Source organism: Coturnix japonica, chromosome Z, assembly GCF_054131305.1.
Source record: "Coturnix japonica strain WE chromosome Z, WE-NBRP24, whole genome shotgun sequence".
Classification (NCBI taxonomy): Eukaryota; Metazoa; Chordata; class Aves; order Galliformes; family Phasianidae; genus Coturnix; species Coturnix japonica.
This window is the reverse complement of record NC_140702.1, coordinates 53,708,237-53,733,763: the sequence shown is the minus strand read 5'-3', so window position 1 is coordinate 53,733,763 and position 25,527 is coordinate 53,708,237. Positions and strand designations below refer to the sequence as shown.

General features: G+C 36.4%; 1 protein-coding gene across 1 annotated transcript in view; it reads left to right on the top strand.

The window, feature by feature from the left end:
• HCN1 (hyperpolarization activated cyclic nucleotide gated potassium channel 1) overlaps nt 1–25,527 on the top strand; it is a 186,911-nt gene that overhangs the window by 1,117 nt on the left and 160,267 nt on the right. Inside the window, exon 2 of the mRNA XM_085529418.1 lies at nt 20,935–21,358. Coding sequence (XP_085385544.1) covers nt 20,935–21,358 — 424 coding nt within the window. The remainder of the gene's footprint in view (nt 1–20,934; nt 21,359–25,527) is intronic.

Genomic DNA, 25,527 nt, shown 5'->3' with positions numbered 1-25,527 from the left:
CAGGAATATTTCATTTTACTATATATGCCAGCTGGCTGTCTGCCTTTGTAAATTTACCACTCTCTATGGTATTTGCTAAAGGAACACCAGTGCTGTTAAGCATATTTGATCAAGGACTTGAAGTGGCCGCTTTCTGTATACATAACAAGTGAATCATGTTAGTGACCATCTTTCAGAAAAGAAAAGCCCATCCTGTTCAGTAGTGATATGGGTCTCCTAAGAAAAAGTGGGCTAAAATAGAATGTGCTCTGGGGGAAGTGTGGTAAGCCAGGTTTGTGCTGGACTGTCAGGGTGCTGGGTAGTGAGTGCTACCCACAGCTCTGGAGCACAGTGTGAACAGTGCCCTGGTGCTCCGGGGCGCCTGCCTGGAGGTCCTCTCCAGTGCCTCCTTGCCTGGTTGTTCCAGCTGCTGTGCAGAGGGTCCTCTGCTGCCTTCCTACCATTAGAAGGGAAGCAGCGGGGCATGGCTGTGGCATGTGTTGGGGACAGGGGCTCTGGTGGCCTGTTGTTTCCCTCCTGTGTGCATGAGTAACTTGATTCATGTCAGAGTGACAGTAAAATGAATTAGGCTATTCCTGGATGTCGAGACACTCATTTTGTTGTAAGCTGAAAGTCTGAGTGAGGTACGCAGTCCAGCAGTGTGTTGGGCAGAATGAGGTTACAGACTGTATTTTGCACCCTTCAACTCTTTAAGATGATGTATCAGCTGGTGCTGAAACTCATGTTTTGGTTTCATTAGACAAATGTCTTCTAATGCTCTCCTGATTCCCCCTGTGGGAAGGTTTGGAGATCATAGCATGCGTTTACTTCCTTTATTCTATGACAGGAATAAACTGTATTTTTTCTGAGGGATTTGACATATTTTTATTTTATTAGAACCAAGGTATTTGTTTTTCTAAAGGAAAGTTAATCATTCTTGGTATTTTCTTTGCAGTCTTAGGTGACATGCCATTGTTTAGACCCCATTCTTTACCATTTCATAACTTTTTCAGTAAGAAATTTGAGCTGCTTGTGCTTGTTATTTTTTGTTTGTTTGTTTGTTTGTTTTCCTGAAATAATTGCAGGTGTATGATGATGGTGCTACTCTGAGTGGCAGTATTTATAGAAATGGATGGAGAAGTGCTCAGTAGTAAAGGCAGCTTCCTAAACAAGAATGAGGACAGTTCCAGTCAGTTGCCCCTGACAGTGTCTCAGTGGCAGGGTAAATGCCTTACAAATGTAAGGGTGAAGTTGTTTTGATTTATTGCATTTTGTAAGAATATATTGCTTGCATGTAAAGTATAAGAAGAGGCAGAGGTTTCTCTATGTCAGTGATGTCACATAAAATTTTCTATAAAAATAATAATGTAAAGGTAAGTGGATGAATGTTTCCCAGTATTAAGGTGGGAACACTTAGGGTAGGCTTGTAAATGTAGCTGTGATCAGGATGTGAAAGTGAATATCATGTTAAATTTGGTCACACTTAGGACAATACTGGATTAACCACATATGGGATAGAAAAAACTCTAATGTTCGCTTCTGTGGGTTCTCACCTGGTTCTGTTCCTCCGGTTTTGAGTGCTCCTATGCATTTGCTGCAAGTGTTTTATGCATTTGGCTAGTGATGCACCTAATTCCCTCAGTATTTGTAAAACTTTGCATATTTATTGACACAGCACTGTTTACTGACACTGCACTGTGTGGGGCAGGCAGTGTCTCTGTGCTGTCGCATATCCTTTTTACAGTGGGAGCAGAAATGTACAGATTGTACAGAAACTCAGAGCTGCATGAACCAGTTACTCACATCCTTGCTGGGCTTGTCTGCTTCTATTGCGCTTCATTCTGCCTGTGTTTCAGAGAATATGCTCTTCATCATACATATACCCTAGGAGAATTAAATTCCATAAATATTGCATAACGTTTCTACAAGGGGGCTGTTCTGTTCCTGGTTGTCTGTTCCCAGTTTTCTGAGGTTAACCTCTGATTTGAAAGCTGTTATGTAAACCATGCACCTAATGCACACCCACACCAAGCAAGGACTTCTGTTTATCTCTTCCCAGCTCTGACTGATGCCTCTCTGAGCCTGGACAGCGTTTCTGTGCAGTGGCATGAGTCACAAAAGTGAATTCATCATCAACAATTGTGCTCCTGCAGTCCCACATGCTTTATGTGGGATACCAGGTGCCGTCAGCTGTGCCTGCTCACCTGGGTGAGAGCAGCCCCTGGGTGGGAGCTGCAGAAGTGGTCACAAAACAGAGCACAGAGCGAGAGCAGACCACAGCAACTGGTCCTGCCACTGCTGTAGGGGCTTTTTGCATTTTATAGCAGATTTATTGCAGACCTGGGCTCTGAGTGACTCCTGTATATTACTGTGTTCTGGTGTCATTGGGAATGGACGTGGCAGATATCCCAGATGAGAGCTCAGTGATTAATCATGCGGCGTCCTTAGGCACCTTTCGTGAGCTCTCAGAGTGTTTGCATGCATGTCCCTGGGCCGACGGGTGTGAGCCTGTGACATGTCCATGTCCACGAGCTCGCACAGGAACTCATAGCATTGTAGAGATGTAATTTTTATTACTACATCAGCTAGAGTATCTATAATGTGCGAGCTAAAAAGAAAACAGAGATGCTACCTCCAGAGCCATAAGGTAGAGGAACATTTTAGTGAGAAGGACTGAGTGGGACTAGAGTGCACAAGTAAACACAGCCTGCTCACTATGTTGGTTAAAGTTTTTAGTTTGATGTTTGGGAACAGCATTTGACTGAAAGTGGAGACAATTTTAATTGGCTTCAAGCTGAAGTCAAGTCATACTGACAGGGAGCTGTGTGATGGTGGTAGATGAGGAGGTGCGGCGCTGGCAGTGCTGGAAGCCTGTTTACTATATAGATGGCTACAACGTGTGAAGTCCTCCGCAACACTGCAATAGTCTGTTGCCTTTTTCTTCAGGAGAGCCCCTCTGAGGAAAATCTTTTCAAGGAGCCCAAAGCCTTATTTTAATGATAACAGAAACATGATATTTACATATCTATTTACTTCCAGAATAATTGTTGCCTGATGCTACTAAATAGGCATTCTCATCTCCTGCAGATTTACCTATCCATAGCATGCACATATACATGACAAAGTGTAAGTCAGAATTGCAATGTGCCTTGGGTTTTGTTTTTTTTTTTTAAATTATTATATTTGTCTCCTTTTTGAACATGAATTTGACTTTTTTTTTTTTAATTTTAATTTTAATTTTTATTTTTTTTTAACTTGTGTGCACATTTTGGACCTGCCTCAAATATACCCAGTCACCCTAATGTGGTAGATTCTACATGTTATGGGCAGCTCAAATTCATAGTTTTCAAATTATTCCCAGTGTTGATTTTAAACCTGTTCTTCCTTGGGACCAGTCTTCTCTCTGTGTCATACGTATAACATATTTTAAGAAGCTTAGGGTAAGCACTTTGTCCCTCTCATTTGTCACGTCTGTAATGTCTCCCTTGAAGCTAATGAGCTTTATCCTTTTGTGAGCTGTTACCTACTCAGGTTTATACAGAGCAGTACAGTTGGGAAGTAATGCTGTATGTGATTAAGACAAAATGTGTTACATCATCCTTATATGTAATTTGTATAGTTATATGTGTGTAAGGTGAGGTTTGTAAATCACGTTGGTTTATATTAAATAAATCATTTACAAATTAGTGTGGGCTTTAATGGATACATTATTTCAGTGGTCGTGTAGGAGTATGAAATAGCTGTAGCTTTGGAGTCTAAATGTAGCCGTCTAAGTCTTGTGATTAGTGATGATTTTTTTTCTTCATGATATTGAGGCTTTTGAGTTCTTTATTACTAATTCTTCTAATTCCTGTACAAACTGTTTTTTTAAAATTTATTTGTCTTTATGACTATAGTAATGCTTGTCTGGGGCTGTCTTTCATGTATAATTTTCAAAGTGGCACTTTTATATGTATTAAAGGAAAAATCCTAGTTAAACTATTCCTATTACATATGCATTCACTCTTTGTACATCACTAACCATAGGGGAACATTGAGTATCAAACAGATCATTAGCAGTGCTTGGCATTTTATTTATTATATCCCAACATTTTTTTGCACTTTACTTCCTTAAATGCTCAAAAGCATAGAACCACAAAATTGCAACGTTAATTCATTTATATTGCTGGGAAATTCTTTTTGACAATAAGTTATGTATTGCACTTTATAATAGTTCCCCAAGTAAAATGCAACTGTCACCGAGGTAGGTATTGGCAAGTATGAAAATAAGCAACAGAATGTTCTGCTGGAAATGCTTTGATGTAGAATATGGGCCAGAAATGAATTTGATTCTTTTTCATCTTCAGTTACTATTATTTTTAATATTGAGTTATACTCATCATTAGCCATCAGTAATACATTTGCAATGAAATAGGTGATTAAAACTAGCCTCTGGCATTTGTTTTTGCAGAAGCTGAGAGCATGTATGAATGAAAATAGATATGTCAAAGTGTATGCTGTGCCTATGGGCTCCTTAGGTTCATGTTTTTTTAGTCTCTGTTGCGATTTTCTTCAAGAACTGCAACAGAAAGTCTGCTGAATCCACCTGAGTTGGTGCAGCCGCTACTCATCTACACCTCTAGGGGACGTGTGAACGATTAGGATGTTATTTGTGCAAGAAAAACAAATTGTTTCATTTACATTCATTCGCTTGTCTGTAGTGTAGAATTATAGTGCATTGTTTGAGCTCACATCCATGTCCATTTCCCAATTTTTGTCTATTTCAGCTCTGGAATAGCAGTGCATTCGTTGTATTGTCTTTCAAAATTTTAACGTTATGTACTTGAGAATACAAAGTAAAGATTACAGCAGAGAAAGAGTTCAGTAAGTATAAGTCAAAAAGTAAATCCGTTGTCTGTATTCTCTGTACTTTTCATTTAAGCATGGATATTTTGGAGGTCACCTGCCGCTCCCATAGGGAAGTACATAATAACTTCAGGATACTAAATTTAAGAATATTTAACATATTCACAATCTAAGTAAAAGTAAGTGTGTACATGGTGACTTCAAGATATGTTTAAAAAACAAAACAAAACAAAGATACCAAAATAACCCCACAACCCGCCAGCTACACTGAAGCATACTACAGATCCGGTAGTTAATCTAGAATGTGACTCTTTGAACTTTGACATGGGATGCTTAATACCATGAAACCTCTTGTTTTCTGGTCTATTTTTTAATTTATTTTCTTTTTCCTCCTGTTGTTCTCAATGAGGCGAGAGAAAAAAAATCTTGATAAATTTGTATATAGGTAACAAGATAATATCAAAATTTAGATCTTGTAACATCAGCATCATGCTTGGTCTTGTGGTACTCTTCTTTTTATTCTCATTGGTTATGTTGACAAGACCATGCATTTTTGAATACCTACTGGTACTTTGGTACTTTATTTGTCACCTCATCAAAATATGAAGTGCTTACAGTTTTATCAGTAGAGGTTTTCTCTTCCTGTTAGATTTCTTAGGTTGAATATATGGAGGGAACTGTGAATTAGAATACTGTGTAAACATGTGGCATTGTAAATAAAGGTCTAGATCTAGGATTTGCTTGAGGGGCTTTAACAATTACAAAGATGAGTAAAAGTGCATAATTTATGATAAGTTGCTTAGGCTTTTTATGATTATATAATCAAGTTAAAATTTTAGTGTCTTCATTTCTAATTGTTCAGTCTGGGATAGATTTTTCAGAGTATTCAGCAACAGAAACCTGTGATACAAGAGGTCACTTAAAAAAAAACCCAAAACAGTATGATGAATCTCTGCATTTGCATTTGTCTCTAACTAGGTACAGTGACACTGTAGAATTTAATCAAACCTGATCAGCTTTCTTAATCAGATTGGTCTGAAGACAGTAGAAAGCAAACTACTATTTCTAAAGAGGAGGGAAGAATGTGAAAATTTATAGGGAAATTTATTTCATTGAGATTTAAATAATCATTATCCTTTCTCATCTTTGCTTTTGCTCAACAAAATGCTTGAGAGTTGTCTTCTATGTCAACATGTGATCTTGGAGAGAGAAGAAACTCTTAACCTACTTTGCAATGTTTAATTTTTAACCTGACAGTACAGTTCTCGTTAATTGCTTGAAAGTCCTTTAGCTGTCTATTCTCTGATTCTTTCCCAGAGGCATGATTTAATTTTAAAAATCATAGTGTATTCAGCTCTAATTATTGGAGGGCTTGTTCTAGACACGTAGTAAGGTATGTTAATGACCAAAAACTGTATCAGCTGGAGTCAATGTCAGTGCTACCTCAAGGACACTGTCATTTAGCTTTCATAAAATCTCTGCTAATATCTTTTAATCTGATGATGGTCAGATTCAGGCAAGCTGCATGTTGTTGTGAAATAATCTTACTACCTTGGTTTGCAATGCAGCTGGAACAAATCTAGAGTCAACTTGTAATCAGAAAATGTTCATTTGATTAAGGAAGAAATGCAGCCATTATATATTATAACAAGCAAACAAAAAAGCCCCAAAATCATATTGCTTTCCCCCAAACCTTTCCATATTTATGTTTCTGAAATTCCTACAAATTGATCTACAGTATACAGTTAGGAACAGATTTCAGTTCTTACTTTATTAGCTTATGTGCTGTTTGTGTTTGTCATTCCTAATGAAGCATGTTATTTAACAAACAATTTGCTGTGCTATTGGAATTTAGTGTGCTGATGACATGAATACATTTAAATCTCTATAAAAGTCATACTTATTAAATAACCCATATTAAGATATTTTGTTTTCACCTGAAAAGCACAGGTTTTTGCTCACAGCCAAAGCTAACTAGAAATGGTTAGACTGTGCAGGCTAGTATTGTCAGGAATTAATGTCTCTAATTATTTTGAACTTAGGTAATTACAATAAATTTTTTTTAGGCTGCATTTCTTATGTATTATTATTTTCTTCATCCAATCCTTAGTTAGAAACCATTGAAGCATGTCCTTATGTTAAACCTTAAGTATGTGAAAAGCTCTACAGAAATAAAGCATTACCTCACTGTTCATAAACTTGGGAGTCGTGCCTCTACATTACATATGTACTGTTTTCTGGTTGCCTCCAGACTTTTTTTCCTTTTCTCATCAGAATAAATACTGAAGCAGTCCTCCTTTTCTGTTGTATCTTACAGTAACTTCCCAGACTCTTGCTCCTCTATAATGGCATGATTATGCTGACAGGTAGTGTTCTGAAGTGAACTGAACTTTTAGCGTATGTGTAGATATATCACAGGATACTAATTGAAAGTAATTTTTCTGACTTTTTCCAGGTCGCAGTTATGGGTACTGTACAGAACATTTTAAAGATTTGTGCATGCCATAAAATCAATGCAACTTTACCAAAGAGATGGAACATATGGATGGAAGACCAGGGGGGATGGAGTCAGGTGTTCATATGACTGTTGGGAGGTTTTCTATCAGTGACAGTCAGTTACTGACTTCTGTCTATCTATGCATGTCATTTGCAGAACTTACGATTTGTGACATAGAGAAAATACTCTGAAATCCATAATAGGCAATACCACCTGCTGCCATGCAATGCATACTAGCAGGCTTCTCTTTTCCCCAGATATATCCTTGGATGTAAGTTCCTTGGAATGGTTGTGTATGTGCTCATTTGCATTGATTTCTCAGTGAAGATAACACACTGCCTGTGTGCCTCTGTCACTGCCTTTCACCCTCACTTTAGTGCTAGACCAGATGAACAGTAAAAAGATTTTTTTTTCCTTTTTTTTTTTTTTTCCTTCCCCTCTCCCACCCCCCCAATTAGGCATTAGTCTGTAAGACAGAAAAATGGGATCAAAACATCAGTGGTAAAGTAAGGCAAGCGTATCCCTCCGCCTTCAGCTGTTCATTGGAGGCCTGTCTTATTACTCACCTTAACAAGAATACTTCAGAGATGTTCTGTTTTTCAGAGCTGGGTGTCCAGTCTTCATGGAAACCGCTATGTAGGTGACTCCTTGAATACTAATTCCTGCTCTTTCTGTCTTTTCTTTAAACAGTTTCTTGTGGTCTAACTTTCAGGTAGTGAAATAGGGCTTATAAACCACAAGCAATTCTCATTTGACAGTTTGCAAGAACATAGTGATGATATCTGTGGCAGATGATCTGATTGTTTTTGTTTTTCTGTTTATGAACAGAATGCTCTTCCTTTATTTGGTTTTTCCTTCCCCTCTCCTCTGCCCCTTCCTGAAGATACAATGAATTCCTTTATAGAAATGGAAACAATGAGATGATGGTTTACTGCAATTTGTTTGCCCTGCTGAGTTGTTGGGCTGACTTCCTTTTGGTAGCTGAACATGGTCTCTTGGAAACAATTTTTATTTATTTATTTTGTTTGTTTAGGAAAAGGAAAAATGGTTATATGCACAATTTCCCATGATTTGGCCACGCTGGTAGATTTCATCTGGGAAGGCACCTGGTGCAGTTGAGTTTGCTATTAATGTAGACCTAGTAGCAATATATGTTTCCCAAATTGTCCCTCCAGCCAATCTATTGCCAACTTGGGAATTCTACTGTTGCATACATCTATCACATTAAAGTTATAATTATAGGAAGCACACTTCTGTAATGCAGAGGAAGTGTGATATCAAGAGTAAGCACTGCCAGATGGCAGGCAGTCTAACAGAGCATTGTAAAAGGGTCAAAATGAAAATGTCTGAAATCTGATGGCTTATTAAGCAATAGATGTTGCATATATGGGATAAGTGAGAGACAAGTAACCTAATTTAAGTATCCACGTGATATCCAAAATTGACTTTTAATTGCATGTGTTCTGTCAGTAAATATCTGAAACACATGTTTTTATTAAGTTATGAATGTTTCTTGAAATTGGATCAGAATATCAAGTGCAGTGATAGACTGCAGGGCAGTAGGTTTGTACATGTATTTACTGAAGTCTTAAATTTGTTGTGATGACCATTTCCTCTGAGAGTTGTCTTCACAGCCAAGGGATACAGGTACCAGGAGTCTGCAGGAAATGCTAGCAGATGTTTCTGCTCTGGTGAATGACTTGCTACGTTTCTCTTAGACCTAGTAAATCCACTGGGTTACTGAATTGCAGCTCATTTTAGAATTGAATGTTAATGCTGGTTTTATGACATTAGCAAAAGTAATGGATAAAATGTGATAATGTTTGCAGTACAAAGTTTTCAATTTCTGCTTGAAATTTCAATTTCAACGGCTTTGAAAATGTGAATTATATCCCAGGCTCTGGACAATGTGAGGAAATTTACAGAATATTAGATGAAGATATGAGATAGAGATTAGAAGCATATTCATCTTTGGAGGTCAAAACCTAGGCACCCAGGTACTCTTAGCACCTAGACTCTGTGGCTGTACATCTTTCACAATTCCAGCCTTAAGGGGTTGTAAATGGCAAGACTGATTTATAAAAACTTCTGCCCATGTGAATGTTCTGAATTAATATATAAAAAGAATTTGCATATGGTCTGTGTTCCATCTCATTCAGATATCTCTTTCTACATAGTGTGTATAGATAGAGATAGGTATATATATTTTGAACGAGTTGTTTACAGATCAGTATTTTTTCCTAAGATTCTGGTGAGAAGTTATAGCAATAATTAGTTTCTTGTTGATTTCCTCCAATGAGTTATCAACATGCATTTGACTTTTTCTAATTCTTTTGCATCTTTAAGTTAAACATCTTTGAATATTTCATAACTCACTGTCTTCCAAAAGTTCTGCAGAAATATTTGGCTAAACTAATTTTCTTTTAATTCTAAGGGAAAATTGGATTGTGGCTAAAATCTATTCTGAGACCTCCAAACTAAAAAATTTCCTTTTGCTGGAAGCCAGAAACCTATTTATAAAATTTAGAAAATTTCATTTTGTGTGAAAAGGGATGAGAGATAAAGATGGACATCTGGCATTTTATTTGCCATGGAGAATGGATGTTCTTTTTTGTTTCGGTATCTAGAAACAAACATAATTTGTCTGCATAGTAGTAAATAGATTCTTCGTTACTTTTGCTCTTGTATACAGTTCAGGTCATAGGTCCCTGATCAGAGTTTCTTATTTAGAGCTGCTTATCAGTGGCTGCTATTAGAGGCAGCTTCACTTGCCACACTCACTTTCCCTTGTCACCCCTAACCTGGGTGGCATGCCTGATTGACAGAGCCATCCTGTCCCTGGGGAGCATGGGTAGTGCCTCCTTTGAGCTCCTGAAGGTTGGAGATGGAGAATTTCTGTACCAAGAAAACTGACAGACAATTGTGAAAAATGAAATGTGCTTCCAAAATATGAAGTTTGCTGGTGGAGAAGTAGATTATTCAATAATTCACTTTTATATTTTTTCTGATAAATATTTATAGTTGAAGCATGCAACAGAGCCTGTGGTTAAGTTTGAATAAGTTTTCAGATCTTAGTATCATTATCAATCTTTTATTTTTTCAGGCTGCAAACTGGAATGCTTCTCTGAAGCTCAAAGAAATTGTCTTTTTTTATTAAATAATAAAGGCAAGTGTGGATGGGAAAGCTTTATCCAATATACCTGTGTTTTTAATAACAACTTCACTTTTGATAGTTGTGTCTTAATACAGGTAAAATACAAACTTTCTATTAACATACATTTTGGTATCAAATGTCTTTCATTATTTAAAACAACCATTTAATATGATCGATTTAAAATAATTAACAGATGCATTTTAACACAAAAATTTAACACAGCTAAGTTTTAGAAATGGATCTTGATCACTGCTGCATTGTTGTGTGTACCTGTGACAAACTGCAATGGAAGCTCATTTTTACTTGCAACCACGAGAGGCACATGCCCAGTAGTGCTGCTGCTGGCAAAGGCATATCGGAAAGAAAATAGCTCTCACTGCATGTTGAGGCAGTCTCTCTGGTATACCAGATGTTGCAGGTTATCCCTTGTTTCACAGTCTGAAAAATATATATTAAACTGGTGCTCATAGAGATGATGATGGTTTGTTTTGGAAGGGGAAGGAAGAATCTTTTTTTTCCCCCCCTCTGAGTAAAATTGCAAAAATGCTGTTTGTCAGTAGCATTCAGTTGCACCTGTCCATAAATCTCAGAGATGTATTTTGTATCTCCATAATCTGAGTTTGTATTTCAAAGCTCTACCTTTGGCCAAGATTATTGCAGATGCTTTGTGAGAAGTTTTCTTTAGTATTCCTGTGCAGAAGCATGATATAGTATTATAAGGTGAAGTAGGCAGAGTTAACATTAACGAGATTGTGGCTACTTAGGCCAGTAACTAGAACATCTTTGAGCATCATATATTCTCTTTCTCGCTTGCTTTTCTCTTTTGGGCCTTATTTATTTATTTATTTTTATTGTTTCAAGCAAATGAATATCAAGTCTATCTGATCATTGCTCTGTCTAGCAACATAATGAGCTGATTTGTTTTGGCAGTGCAGACAGCAAGCTTGTGCTGTCAGAAAGATGGAAGGATTGGAACATGCAGAATGTGAATTGAGAAGTCTTAAAAAAATGTTAGTTGTGTTACACCCATTTCACTATTATGGAAAGCAAATGGCTAACAGAGATATTTGGATGCCAGCTGAATAATGAAACAAATAGGGGTTTCTATATGTGATTGACATGAGTATAAGAAACCTGCACAAGTTGCTTTTTGTGGTAGAGACAGGTGTTGCACTCTTGAAGTGTGAATCAGTGTTTTGAGAGATCCTAGAGAAACCTGATATTGAAATTCCTGGCTGAGCATTTACCTTCTGCCCTGCATCACCCTCAATCAAGATATCCTAATATGGGGAGAGGCTTAACCTGGCTTGTGGAAGGTGCTTTGGTTATCTCATAAAATATTTTGCATGGTACAAATTTTATCTTTAATTAATTGATGTTTTAGTGATATAAATAAATTGATAGCATAAATTTAGTTTACAAAATATTGGCTGAAACATAATACAATTTTCAGCTCAGATTTAGTTTAAACGTGGTACCCAATCTTATCTGCAACAAAAATTTCCACAAATGATCCTCTATTCTGCTAACTGTTCATTTTTGAAGTTGTTAGCTTGTATTATGTCTTTTACAGTGATATGCACAGAGAACTTTTTACACCTGCTTATCAGAACTGAATTGTTAGTACATACAGCAGAAATACTGGCATCTTGTGTGCACTAAGCTGAAGCTTCTAGTTTTGTTTTTGTTGTCAGAGATATTCACCACAGAACAACTCGGTTGTTCACAACTCGGTGGTAAAAGGTCATTGTCTTCACCATTGCTTGTGCCTAGGATGTACTGAAAATGACTAAGGAGTACATTTCAAATAACCTCTTCTCCTGATGCTCCTCTAAAGATAAGTAAAGATAACACACTTTTCTCTATTAGCAGAAACTTTTCATGTTTAAACATTACATTGATAGCTGGTAGACTGAATTGGTTAAAAAAATAAATCTATTAAAGAACCTTATTAATTCTTATTCTTCCATAATTCTGTAAGTTAACATACTAAATGTCATGTTAGCCATAAGGCTTTTGTTCATTTCCATACTTTTCAAAGAATCTCTAAAAACAAACAAAAAATAATGCTTTGAGAAGAATTTTAGAAAGCTTCTCCCAGTTAAAGCCTCTCAACTTCTACTTCACATAGAAGTGTCTTAAATGTCATATTTTTAATTGGCACTCTTAACACTTCTGTCACTACAGAATTCCTAATGAATTCAAGTGCTCCAGCACAAGATACAAGATTATTTTGCAGCTGGAATATTTTTAGATCTCCATCTCTTTCAGTTTTTTTTTTCTCATGCTTTTAAAGCAGTCCTTTCTAATTTGAGGATCGGAATGCTTTTTCTCCCATCCCCCAGATATCATCTGCTACACAAATTTGCTGACAGTGTGTGGCAATTTTGTGATTGGCAATATGAATTTGAAACATCAGTTGGAGCACTACACAAAATGTTTCTGAATACTGAGAGGCTATGATATAGCAATTTAAACAGAGGGGCTGAATCCAGGGAAGATGCATCACTTGTACTGTAAGGCATGTTAGTACAATTTTGATGATCTGATGTATTTATCTTGTGATTGGTGTACAGGCCACCATAAATAGATTCAGCATTTTTCAGGAGCAAACTCAATTGTGTGTTTGGACCCTCCACCAGCACTCTTTCCCCAGTTGGCAGCTATGTGGATGGGAGTACTAGCCTGTTCTTTTTCTGATGAGCAGAGCTAATGAAAGGAGGAGCTGTGCAAAGGCAGGGGTGGTGCAGTGTCAGAACTCCATCGGGAGCATATGCTGCTCTTGCCCAAGGTTAAGTGGAAGTCAGGCTTTAATTCTTCTACTGTAGTTTAATAAGTTTCTCTGGAGAAAAAGTAACTGCAAATAGCAGATGTATCCAGGCACTTATGGTAGGGGATTATTGGCTAAAACCAAAGAGACTCATTATTAAATAATAGTGCCATGTTACATAAATTTATCTTGTCCTCTTCATCCTCCTCTCCAGTATGCACTCCATGGACTTTATTTCTTCATCTCAGAATATTGTTAGTGATGTAAAGTGCTATGAAACTTTGGACAGAAGCTACTGGATAAGTACTAGTAATTACAGATCTGATGGAATGCTACATCTACTGCCTCTCAGTTGAATTTACTGAATGTGTATATATTTAGTGTAGATTAGTTAATTTTAAAGTCACTGTTTATGGACATTACTGTGACTTTTCTTTCCTAGTAATCAAGCCTGCAGAGCACTCAAGCTAAACCTAAACAAATGCCATAACCGAAGAATTTTGAAACTAGTTAATTGTTGTTCATTGGCTTGACTGGTCTCTGGTCAGGTTCCCTGAGAACTATATTCATGTAATCATCTGCCTTGTGCATATAATCACAACTGTGCAGCAAGCTGCAAATCTCCTTCACTGTGTTTTGTTATCAGGTAAAAAAAACTTGGGGTAGGAGGGGGGCGATGGGAGGAAGAAGGGAGGGAGGAAAGTAGGAAACTTGTAATTTATTACTTTTTAGATGCAGTGTGTAGTTGTGAAATAAAGAGGAGTCAGCATTGCTTTGTTTCATTTTCTCACAAAAGAAAATAACAGCATGGCACATGGACTGGGTCTCTAAGCGTGTATGACTTGGCTGTAAGTGAAGGAGTTCAGTACTGTTCTAACATCAAATGAAGTTTTCCTACCACCAGAAATCTTCGTTATTATTTGTTTTGCTTACCTTTAATCTGAAAGAAAATGAAAACCTTGAGCTAGAATGTTTGCCAGGTCCAGTACTGCCCATAATTAAAGCTGTGAAACTGAACTTCAGAACTTCGGCCTCATGACACACCAAGCTCAGGCAGGTAGAAGGGGCTATTGTGATGCTTCATCAGCTTTCCTATGTAATTCAGTGAAAGTTCATTGAGCTCAGTATATGCTAAAGGAAAAAAAAAAAAAAAAGTAACAAATTTGGATTAAATTTTCATCTGAATTAGTAATTTCACCCTTAATTTGTAATATTTCTTCAGTTCAAGGCTTGCACTTGAAGTTTAGGAGTTAATCTTAGTACTCTAATATGCTGCTTTAAATTTGGTAGGAATAAAGCGTTAAAAGACTTGTGTCATCTTTACAAGATTGTCAATATCCCAGAATGGCTGAGATGGGAAGGATCTGCCTGGCCTAACCTCTTATCGAATGGGGACACCCCGATCAGGATGCTGTCTAAGCAGTTTCTGAAGATCTCTAAGGAGGAGACTTCACAACCTTTTTGGGCAAAAAAAAATTCTTTATTTGTTTTTCTTAAAAAAAGCTAACAGTTTTCAGAGCAGAAATAGAGGGGAATAAAGAATATACATGAAAACAATCAGAGTAATATTTTATCTTGAAAGCAAACAAACAAAAAACCCAGCTTTAGCATAGGTTTGGGAAAAAAAAAAAAAAAGTAATTTAAATAGTCTTTCATATGCTACATCTGGAGACCTGAACTTGTAAATCATGGAAGCACTCCACAGTATAGCTGCAGCATGTAAATGTTTAATCCTCCTTCCGTGGTGGGTGCTGACCAATATTACTGGTCAAAATATAAGAAATTTCGTATTTCATTTTCATGCTGCCTTCTGAAAAGAAGCATGGTGAAATGGACACCTCTGCCATCATGAAAATAACTGGGGGTCCCTGATGAAAATCATCCCTTCTTCCTTCTCCTGTCCTTTCCAGCACATTCCTGTTATTCTCTGTAAGGTTCAGATGATTTCTGGTGTGTCTAGCTTTGCTGTCTGTTACTAAAAGAATAACATTAATAGAGCTGCAAGGCAAGAGAAAGACAGCATGTCCTGTGAGAATCAAATTCTGACACGGCTAATCCCGAGTTTAGTGGTTGTTACAGTACGCTGTAATGAAGTTTTATATTGTTGTTATTTCTACTAAGATTTGTTCCATATAGCATATTGATTTCTCTGTTAGGGGAATTGATGATCCATGAAGTAAAAGAAGAAAGACTGTGTTTGAAAGTGAGAGGAGGATGCTGAATATTTACATCTGCTATCTGATCAGAATATTTAAATAAAGAAGGAGACAGATTTTCTACGGAAAGTTAGTGAAAAACTTGATTTTCTGATTCATCAGATTTGGATTTAAAGATATTTTGTAAACAGCTTGAATGTCTCTTTCAAAGTCCTTCCACTTCACAACGTATGGCGCTGATGAGTATTTATAGCTGAATTACGTGAACGCATTTTTTTTCTGCTGTATTTGAATAATCAAATTGTTATTGTCTTTCTGGAAACTGGAAAACTGATCTTAAGGAAGGCCCTGACTACTCTGTAACCTTAAGTCACAACACCCAGTGTCTTAGAGTTGTTCACTTTGTTATTTGTGACACCTCTGACAATTTCTGTTAGGTCAATTTGGGTGTACCAAAAGAATAATCATATATTAAAATAGGCAGATTTAAGGACTTTGGGACTGTCAGTGGGCAGCAACCAGAAAATGATAGGAAAAGCAAACCTCAGTGACCTCTTAGAGCATTGTAAATACAGCAAATTATGAAGCAAATTATCTACTTCAGAGCTGAAATGTTGTTCTTTAAAACTCAGTTTTCTCTGTATGGGATATATGAAGCGGGAAATAAAGTGTCTGCTAGAATTTATAGTGCCCAGCATTACTGAGCTTAGTCCAAACACTGATTAATTAGTACTAAGTACTTTTTCACTTCTTGGGTAGTCGCATTTTAAACAGTCTGTCTTATTCTGGATAACCAGTAGCAGTAAATAAACTACCAAAGCTTAAGCGTGTTCTGTCAACATAAAAAACACCTTGTAATTAGTGAATCTGGAAATTGTAGTAGATAAAATATGAGTGAGAAGATCACTGAAGGAGAGCTAAATTCCAAATAATTTTACTTGGCAATTCACAAATAACTGTAATATTTTTCTGTATAAAATGTTTCCTTTAAAGGAGTAGAAAATTTCTAAAGCTGTCTTTTTACCTTGTGTTAACCACTTACAGGTTTGTTTTTTTTTTCACCTAGAGATATTAGAACACTGAGAAGCATTTCAAATGATTCAGTCTGGTCTCTGTGGTTTCAATTAATGTTAAGTTGCAGTAGCTTTACTGAGCTAGCTGTGCAGGAAGAGTAAGCTCTGTCGCTATTTGCTAAGGTAGTTCTGGCTTCTTCATATGTGCTCTGAATACTTCTTACCCCAGACTCGTTTTTTTTTGTTTTTTTTTTTTTTTTGGTTTTTTTTTTCCTAATACTCAACAAGTTTGTGTCACAGCCTTACCACTCCCTTGCTTTTTGTCAACATTTCAGAGCAATTTATATGAATTATATGAAACTTTGAGATTGTAAGCTTTTAATATCTGTAACTACCCTCATGGGGTAAGAGGAATAATAATAATAATAATAAAAATAAATAAATAAAGCAAATAAAAATAGCTTAAAACAGGGGGGTACCTCTTTGTCTCAATATTAGCTTCTTGCATTGCTTCATAAAGCTTTTCAGCAGGCTCTTGTTACATGAATAGTAGAATGTTCTGAACCACTGGGCAAGGAAAGCATTGTATTACTTTCTCTGCACAGATCACAAAGGGCAATGACAGGAGTGGCATCTAGTTTTTCTCGCCTAAGAAAAAAGTACTGTATACTGGAGCTAGAAAAGTAGTATGTGGAAACGTTTTCCTAAAGGAAAACATATGATTTATTTCTGAATAAAAAATGAATTTTACAGTAATAAGACTTTTTTTTTTCTTTTTTTTTTTTTTTTCCTAGCTACCTAGTCAGATTAGACTACACTGTGCACTAAAAGTCAAAGCACAAAATTGATGCAGCCTCAGAGTCTGTAGCATTAGATTTTGTTACTGAAGCCCTGACTTGACCATAACTTTTGCTGACATTCAGTGTCAGGAACATCAGTGTTTTGCATAATCACAGTGGATACTGATCCGCTAAACTGTATTATTGTAGGATAAAATCAGCTGATTCAGTATTAGATTTTATTTTGGCTGGGTAGCTGTTTGTTATGTAGCTTTGGTTAGCCTTAGTTATATAACTACATAACACCCTGCTGGTTGGGCTTAAGAGATCTAAAATCTAGGAACGGTTTGTTAACGAATGATCCACAGATATGTGTATATCTCTTGTGATAATTTCTTTTTTATTTCCCATTCATTTCAGGATTCCTTAGAGAATTCTATTCCTCAAAATCTCCTTCATGAAATATTTTGATTGAAAACTTATGGTAATTGTACCTGTCAGCATGGTAACAGTAATATATAAATCTGTGGTTCCTTCTGTATCATATTTTTAGTTTACTGAAACAGCATGTAGTACAGCAGTAAGCCTACGATATGAATTAAAGAAATAAGGAAATGTGTTTGGAATCTTGTGCCAATGCAGAGGGTATGGCAAGTGCTGTAAGTGTTAAGCACAAATACTTTTATAGCATTTAGTCTTCACATTTGTCGTAAGACTGAAAACGAGTAAAACAGAAATCGCTTTGTAGTACATGGAAGATTACTTGTAAAGGCTATTTTATGCAGTTTCTCTGTTTATCGGTTAAAGGAATTTTGTCTCAACTGCTAGTCCAGACTAATCTCTGTAGGATTACCATCAAATAAAGAATTAGGAATTCTCATGCCAGCCTCAGTCCTATGCCACTCTGCTTTTACTTCACAGTTACAGTTAATTATTTTGTATTCTTAGATCATTTTTTTGTGAACCAATAAATATTTTCTGGATAAAGGTAAAACAAAGGAAATATATAAATCCAGATCATTTAGAAAACATATCTGAAATTTAAATAAAGATGTATGGTTCAGGCAAGTTTTTTTTTTTAAAAAAAACATAGGGTTGTGATTCTGTACTGTAGCTTGTGAGGTGGTTTGTGCTAATGTAATGGAAGAGACCTCGAAGGGTGTACTGAATGCTGTGCTGGTGGCAGGTCCACCGCACAGAACCCATTGCAGCTGTTGGCCTGCTCAGGTCCTGGAGAAGCCATTCCTGCTCTGCTCCTCTAGGAAGTCCAGTGAGAACATGAGAAACTGATGCGGACCATTTTCTGTGCCTTTCCAGGTCTTTTAGCTGAACAGATCATGCTGTCTTTGCTTACTTGTAATAATGAGTGCATGAACTCTCTCTTAGCTATTAAGACATCAGTGATTTTTATGGGGTTATCCTGGAAACATAGAGGTACTGATACCATGCATGGAAATGCATGAAAGTCATAGAATAACAATAGAGCAGACTGGGAGAAACCTGCGAGGGGTCATCTAATACCACTAACTCCTGAGTGTAAGACTGTGTAGTTAAATTTATGTTCTCAAATGGGACAAGATTTTAAGGCTTTTGCAGGTTCTGTTTCTGTTCTTTTATTGATCATGAAAAACTTTATTTGGCAATCTAACATTCAGAAGTTAAACACAATTTTCTAGAAATCTGTTGTATGTGTATTACTATCCACTGAAATTTTCCATCAGATTGGATGTATATTTCTTGTAAAAGGCAGGTCTACTTGCTATTTCTGTAGCAGGTAATGAATATATGTGTCTGGCCATCTGTATGCTTTTGAACACTGTAAGTATTCGGAGAGGAGCAGTAGACGATTCTGGAACAAAACAGTGCATTTTATGCAGCGGAAGTCACAATTTATTATTCAGTGTTCCTAGCTAGCTTTGAAATAAAGTAATCTGTTCGGTTGTTAAAATGTGTAGAAGTTCAGTTGAGTTGATAGAAGTGGATGAAAATTTTGATGTTGTCTAATATTGGTTTCTATTTTTGGCTTCTGTGATTTCTTTCTTTTCCTGAGATGTTATTCCAGCACTGTAATGGTACGATTGCCTTTGTAAGTAGGTACTTATATTTAATATATTATCAGTTAGACATTTGGGTTTCTATTTGGAAGGAAGCCAGAAAAAATAAAATAACTGCATTTATAAGGCACATGTAATTGGCAGTAGGCACCAGTTACTTTACAGACACACTATGCACAAATTTTGACAGGAGAGTGGAGAAGCATGCAGGATCAAGTCCGAAGAGTGGTGGTTGATTGCTCAGTGTCTGGATGGAGACTGGTGATGAGTGGTGTCCCCCAGGAGTTGGTGCTGGGACTCATACTCTTTAATATCTTCATCAGTGAGATTGACAGTGATATCAAGCATGCTCTCAGCCAGTTTGCTGGTGACACCAGACTGTGTGGTGCAGCTGAATCACCAGAGGGATGGGATGACATCCAGAGAGACCTAGACAGGCTTGAACAGTGGGACCAGGTGAACCTCATGAGATTCAACAAATCCAAATGCAAGCATCTGGGTCAAAGCAACTCATATTATCAGTACAAGCTGGGGAATGAAAGGATTGAGTGCTGAAAAAGACCAGAGGTACTTGGTGGATGAGAAGCTGGACATGAGCCAGCAGTGTGCCCTCACAGCCCAAAAAGCCAAACCATATCCTGGGCTGCATCAAAAGATGCATGGCCAGCAGGTTGGGTTGATGGAGGTGATCCTGCCCCTCTGATCTGTGCTGGTGAGTCCTCATCTGGAGTACTGTTTCCAGATGTAAAGTCCTTAGTACAGGAGAGATGCAGACCTTCTGGAGTGCATCCCAAAGAGGGCCACGTAAATGATGCGAGGGGTGGAACATCTCTATGAGAACAGGCTGGAAGATCTGGGATTGTTCAGCCTGGAGAAGAGAAGGCTGTGAGGTGACCTGAGACCCTACTTTCAGTATCTAAAAGAGAGATACAAGATGGAAGTGGACAGACTTTAGCAGGGTTTGTGGTGATAGAACAAGGGGAAATGGCTTCAAGTTTAGAGGGTAGATTTAACTTAGACATAAGGAAAAGGTCATTTTCAGTGAGGGTGGTGAGGCACTGGAACAGGCTGCCCAGTGATGTGAATGTCTTATCCCTGAGACTTTCAGATCAAGGCTGGATAAGGCCCTGGACAACTTGACTTAGCTGTGGATGTCCGTGTTCATTGCAGCAGAGTTAGACCAGATGACCTTTAAAGGTCCCTTCCAATTCTAAGGTTTCTGTGTTTCTATGATTCCATGATATATGTCTGCTGGGTGCCACTCGTGCATCCCTTTCAGATACATTGAATGATTAGCATAGTATTGCCTTTATTCTAGATACACGTTCTTGAGAAGTAAGGCAGATAATGAAATGTAATAATTACTGTTCTACTGACTGTGCATATATAGGAGTTACAGTTACGTAAGAACCAGGAGTTCTAGCATAAACAAAATATTCAAGAAAACCGTATATACGTTTAATCTTTATATGAAAGAGTAGCATAATTGCTAACATAATTTAAATAGTAACCTAAAATACAAGTGCATTTGGGCAAAACTAATACCAAATTTCGGTATTGTAATTAATTTTCATGGAACCAAAAATGTAGTTGAAGTGAAATTAGAAAAACTGGTGTAACAGAGGTCATTTTTCTAAGCAAATTATGCCACATTGTATCAACCATTCTGTTTCTTTCATTTTTTCAGATTTTACTGGGATTTAATCATGCTCATCATGATGGTTGGAAACCTTGTCATTATACCAGTTGGAATCACATTCTTCACAGAGCAAACAACAACACCATGGATTATTTTCAATGTGGCATCAGACACTGTTTTTCTATTGGACTTGATAATGAATTTCAGAACTGGGACTGTTAATGAAGACAGCTCTGAAATAATACTGGACCCTAAAGTCATTAAGATGAATTATTTAAAAAGCTGGTTTGTGGTTGACTTCATTTCATCAATACCAGTGGATTATATCTTTCTCATTGTAGAAAAAGGAATGGACTCAGAGGTTTACAAGACAGCAAGAGCACTTCGTATTGTGAGATTTACAAAAATCCTCAGCCTGTTACGCTTACTACGCCTTTCAAGACTGATTAGATACATACACCAGTGGGAAGAGGTAAGAGACATGTATACAATTATAACATTGTTTGCTTATTCCTATAAAAAACTGGTCAGGTACCTCTGAAGAGCTTCTCAAGACCCAGGCTAGACTAGTGGGCTTTTACAAACCAGTTGGCATAGTTACAGAGATGCGCTAGTAGAGAAGCCCTTTTGGAAGAAACCACAATAGTAACCATCTTCTGTCTGATAACCACAGAAATAAAGTGTGTCGGATTGTCGGCACAATTGGGAAGGACAAACTCCTACATCATAAATTTTAGCAGCTGCCTAAAACTGCCCTTGATTTTTGTGATTAGTGTTTAGAAGTAAGAAGTAAAAACTCTTTCAATCACAGAGAACTAGAGAACTTATATATATTGATATGTATACATGTAGTCACAGAAGAAATTGAAACTACTTTTAATTGAGTAGATTTCCTAGAACATTCATTGTATCAAGGCTGTATGGAGGCTGAACAAGTTTAATACTGACCTTAATAAAAATGGGTAGTTCAAATTTTGAGTCATTTCCTTCTAAACTGTCAGCTCCACTATTTGTAGATATGACCTTATGCTGCTTGCCAGTTTGGCTTGGTGACATTTACAGAAAATTATGGCATTCCCTAATTTGGCTTGCTTATAACTAGGAAGCATTTAAATCTTTGGCACCTACTACCATGATTCAGGCATTTCATTTCTTGCCTGTCCTCATTTCTGCAGTTTTAAATATCATAATACGTTTTAAATGGAAAAAATAACTGCTGTTTTCCACATCTTTTTTTTTTTTTTTCCCAACAAGTATAATGAGAACTATTTTGTATTTTCATTGAAATGCTATTAAAAAACTGTGCATTTATTTATTTAAATGAACATTTAGTTAATTAAATGAATACTGGAAAATGGTTTTCTACCATTTGTGTGCTTTTTTTTTCCTGTTAGATACTCCATTTTAAAGTACTGTGTTCACTTTTGGGTTTAGCAAAAACTCACTGCTGAGCCACCTCACAAATAAAGTCAGATCATATTAAAACCAGCATGATGCTGATTGATACTAAGTATCAAATGTATAAAAAAATTATAGTTGTTTCTCAGAAACCTGAAATAGGTCATTATTTTTATTAGTATGTTTTGTAAATTCTATTTCTTTGCCTCTGTGTAATACAGTGTATCTATATTTTTGACGCAGAAATGGAGCACTGCAGTTATGTACTCAATTTAACTGAGGCAAATGATTAAGCATATCTTGCAGTTCTACCATAAAGCTGTGCTTTTGTCTGCTCTGTGCTTTGTAGAGAGACAACCTTCTGAAACACTTTCAATGACATTAGATTCTGGCAGCTTCAGTTAATAGCTTGCCACTATAAGGCCCCACTAAGAAGAGAAATGAATAATTTTTTTCCCTTTTCTTCTCTGTTATCAGTGATAAATCGGATATTCTAAATCAAAAATAGTTGAATCTAGAGCTGAATAGGACTAGAAATCAGCAGATCTCGTCCTGTCTAGCAATGCCTGGTGTTTTGCTGTTGTATTCTACAGTTCAAGGCTGCTAATGTCCCTGAGGTGCTTGATTGTAACTTTTGATTCCTGTGGTAATACTTAAATAATGCTGGCACTTATTAAAAATGAGTTGAGTCCATCTTTTTATGTTGGGTAACACATTATAATGCTTGCTGATTGCTCTCAGGAAGGTAGAAAGGGATCAGAAGAATTATTGTTTCTGGGTCTGAAACTGCAGGGAGGGCTTCATGACTGCTTTGAACAAAGGCTTCTACTGTCTGGGAGCATGTGCAGGTACCCTGAGGTGAATGTAGGCCGAATCAGATTTTGATAAATCCTAAAATGAAAATTAGGCAAAACAAAATAAAACAAACCTATTTTCTGTAGCATATTATGCATATCAGAAGCCAAGGTAGTCGTATGGATTGTTGTGTTTGGTATTTGTTACCCCAAAAGTTAATTGTTACTTTGTATGGAGAATGTGAGACTGTACTGCACAATGATCAAGGACAACTTCAGAAAAATTGAACGTTGAAGCATCGTTAAGTTTTAAAATGGAAAAACTGAATAGCCAGACTTGGCTTAATTTGAAAATGACAGTCAGATGATCACACAGAGGCAGTCACAGTCAGTGAGACCTTTGCTGGTCATATTAATCTGTTCTGTATTGTGTGTACACTACAGAAGCACCCAATGACTTAATTTTTATACAGAGCTGGAGCCTGTTTATATGTGTTTAAATGGACTGAATATTTGTTGCCTACGGTCTGACATGTTGGTTTTCAGTATGATGAAGTTAAGTTTAAAATAATACATAATTGTATACAAAATAATGAGCATTATGTAAAAGTTATTGAGAAGACAAACAGCAAGCTCATTCTTCATAAACTGTGAAGCACAGACTTCTGGAAAACTGCTAAATGAGCAAGCCAGGTTGTATAACAGCACTGATACCCCACTGCAGTATTTATATGACATTAAATAGTAAAGGTAGGTTGAGATTGGAGCTTTTTGTTTTCTTAGTATCACATAGCTAATATTCCGTTGGTTAGTATCCTAAACTCTAAGAGGAGTAGGCAAAAATTGCAGAGATTTTTTATAAGACACTAGAGAAACATGGTTTGTTTTCTTACTTTCCACATTATTTAAATTAATGAAATTGGTATCAAGCTGCTATCAGCTCCATGGAGGTAAGTAGTGTTTTCATTGCGGAAGCTTTCTCCTTAACTGATAAAAAGTAACAGGGCTTTGGTCCTAATAGGCATGGATGGATTGATACATTAATCTGCTGTAAATAGTTTACCCAAACAAGTGACTCTGTGAAATGAGAAGAAATATTTAAATGGAATATGGGGGACACGTTGAATTTGCAAATTCATATTGTTCTAAAACTGTTTTTCATCTACAGAATCTAATATGCCAGTCTCTTAAAACCCAGGAGTGAACAAATAGATAACAAGGAGATACGTATTTAAACAAAGTCATGTTATGTAACATTTAGGGAAAAACATTTATTTACATTGCTGATTGCAGAAATTGCTTTTGTTGTGATTTCTGAGTTTGTTTGCTGCTTTCTTTCTTGTTTGTTCTTGGCTTTGGTTCCAAAACAAACCAACCAGAGTATCCTAACTAAACAAACAAAGAAATAAAAACACTGGAAAAGCAAAACACAAACATGAATTACAGGATCTAGTGTATATTTACTTTAACAATACTATATTCAGGTAATCTAGTGTGACAGAACCTGTATAATATTGCTGACACGGTCAAGAATTTTATATGCAGAGAACTAGACAGCGGATAACTTAAAAACAAAGCTTTAAAAAACTGTCATTGAAATAGAATAATTGTAAATGTTGAGTGGTGACATCCATAAATCTTTTTTGAAAAATAGTTCTAAAAGTATCGAGACAGACTTTTTAAGTTTCTGAACGTCTTAAATTGATGTGCACTCAACTTGTAAGTTACATTACCAATGCTCACAGGTAACTGAACAATTAAAAGATATTCAGAATTTAGAATGAATCACTGTTAAATTACTTTATATTCTGAAGTAGAATTTCATTATTTTCCTCTGAGTTTGAATTCAAGTATTTCAAATGATATACCACTTTAAATTTACTTATGATGGATATTTACTGATTTTTTCAAATAATAATTTTCTCCCGAAGTTCCTTAAAAACAGACTTCAAAAGCCTTTTTTAAAGCTATCCTAATCGCAGGACATGGACTAGTAGAAGTACCAGTAAGTAAAATTCTTACTCCTGAAAATGTTCCATAAATATTTAATTCTGAGATGCCTGATTCTTTAGGATTAGAACAGATTTTAAAGTCACAGATTGCTTATTGCAAGATTTGCAAAGAAGGTTAGGTTTTGCAAACTTTCATCCATGAGAATGTGTAGTAATTTTAAATTGCATCATGTTTTATTTTGATTTGGCTTGTACTGAAGTCTGATTCTTAATTTGGGTAACCTTTTCTAGGTTAATGAATGTACAGAACATTTGATAGGCATTCTTGCTTTGCTGGTGCTTCAGTCTAAGATGAAACATATTCAACAGATTTCTGAGCATATCACACAAAGTGTCTTTACTTTTTACTGTATTATCTCTAATAATCATAATAATACAGAGCTACCAAATCTCATAAATAAAAGCTTTCTTGAATTCTAAGCCTCACCAAAATTCTG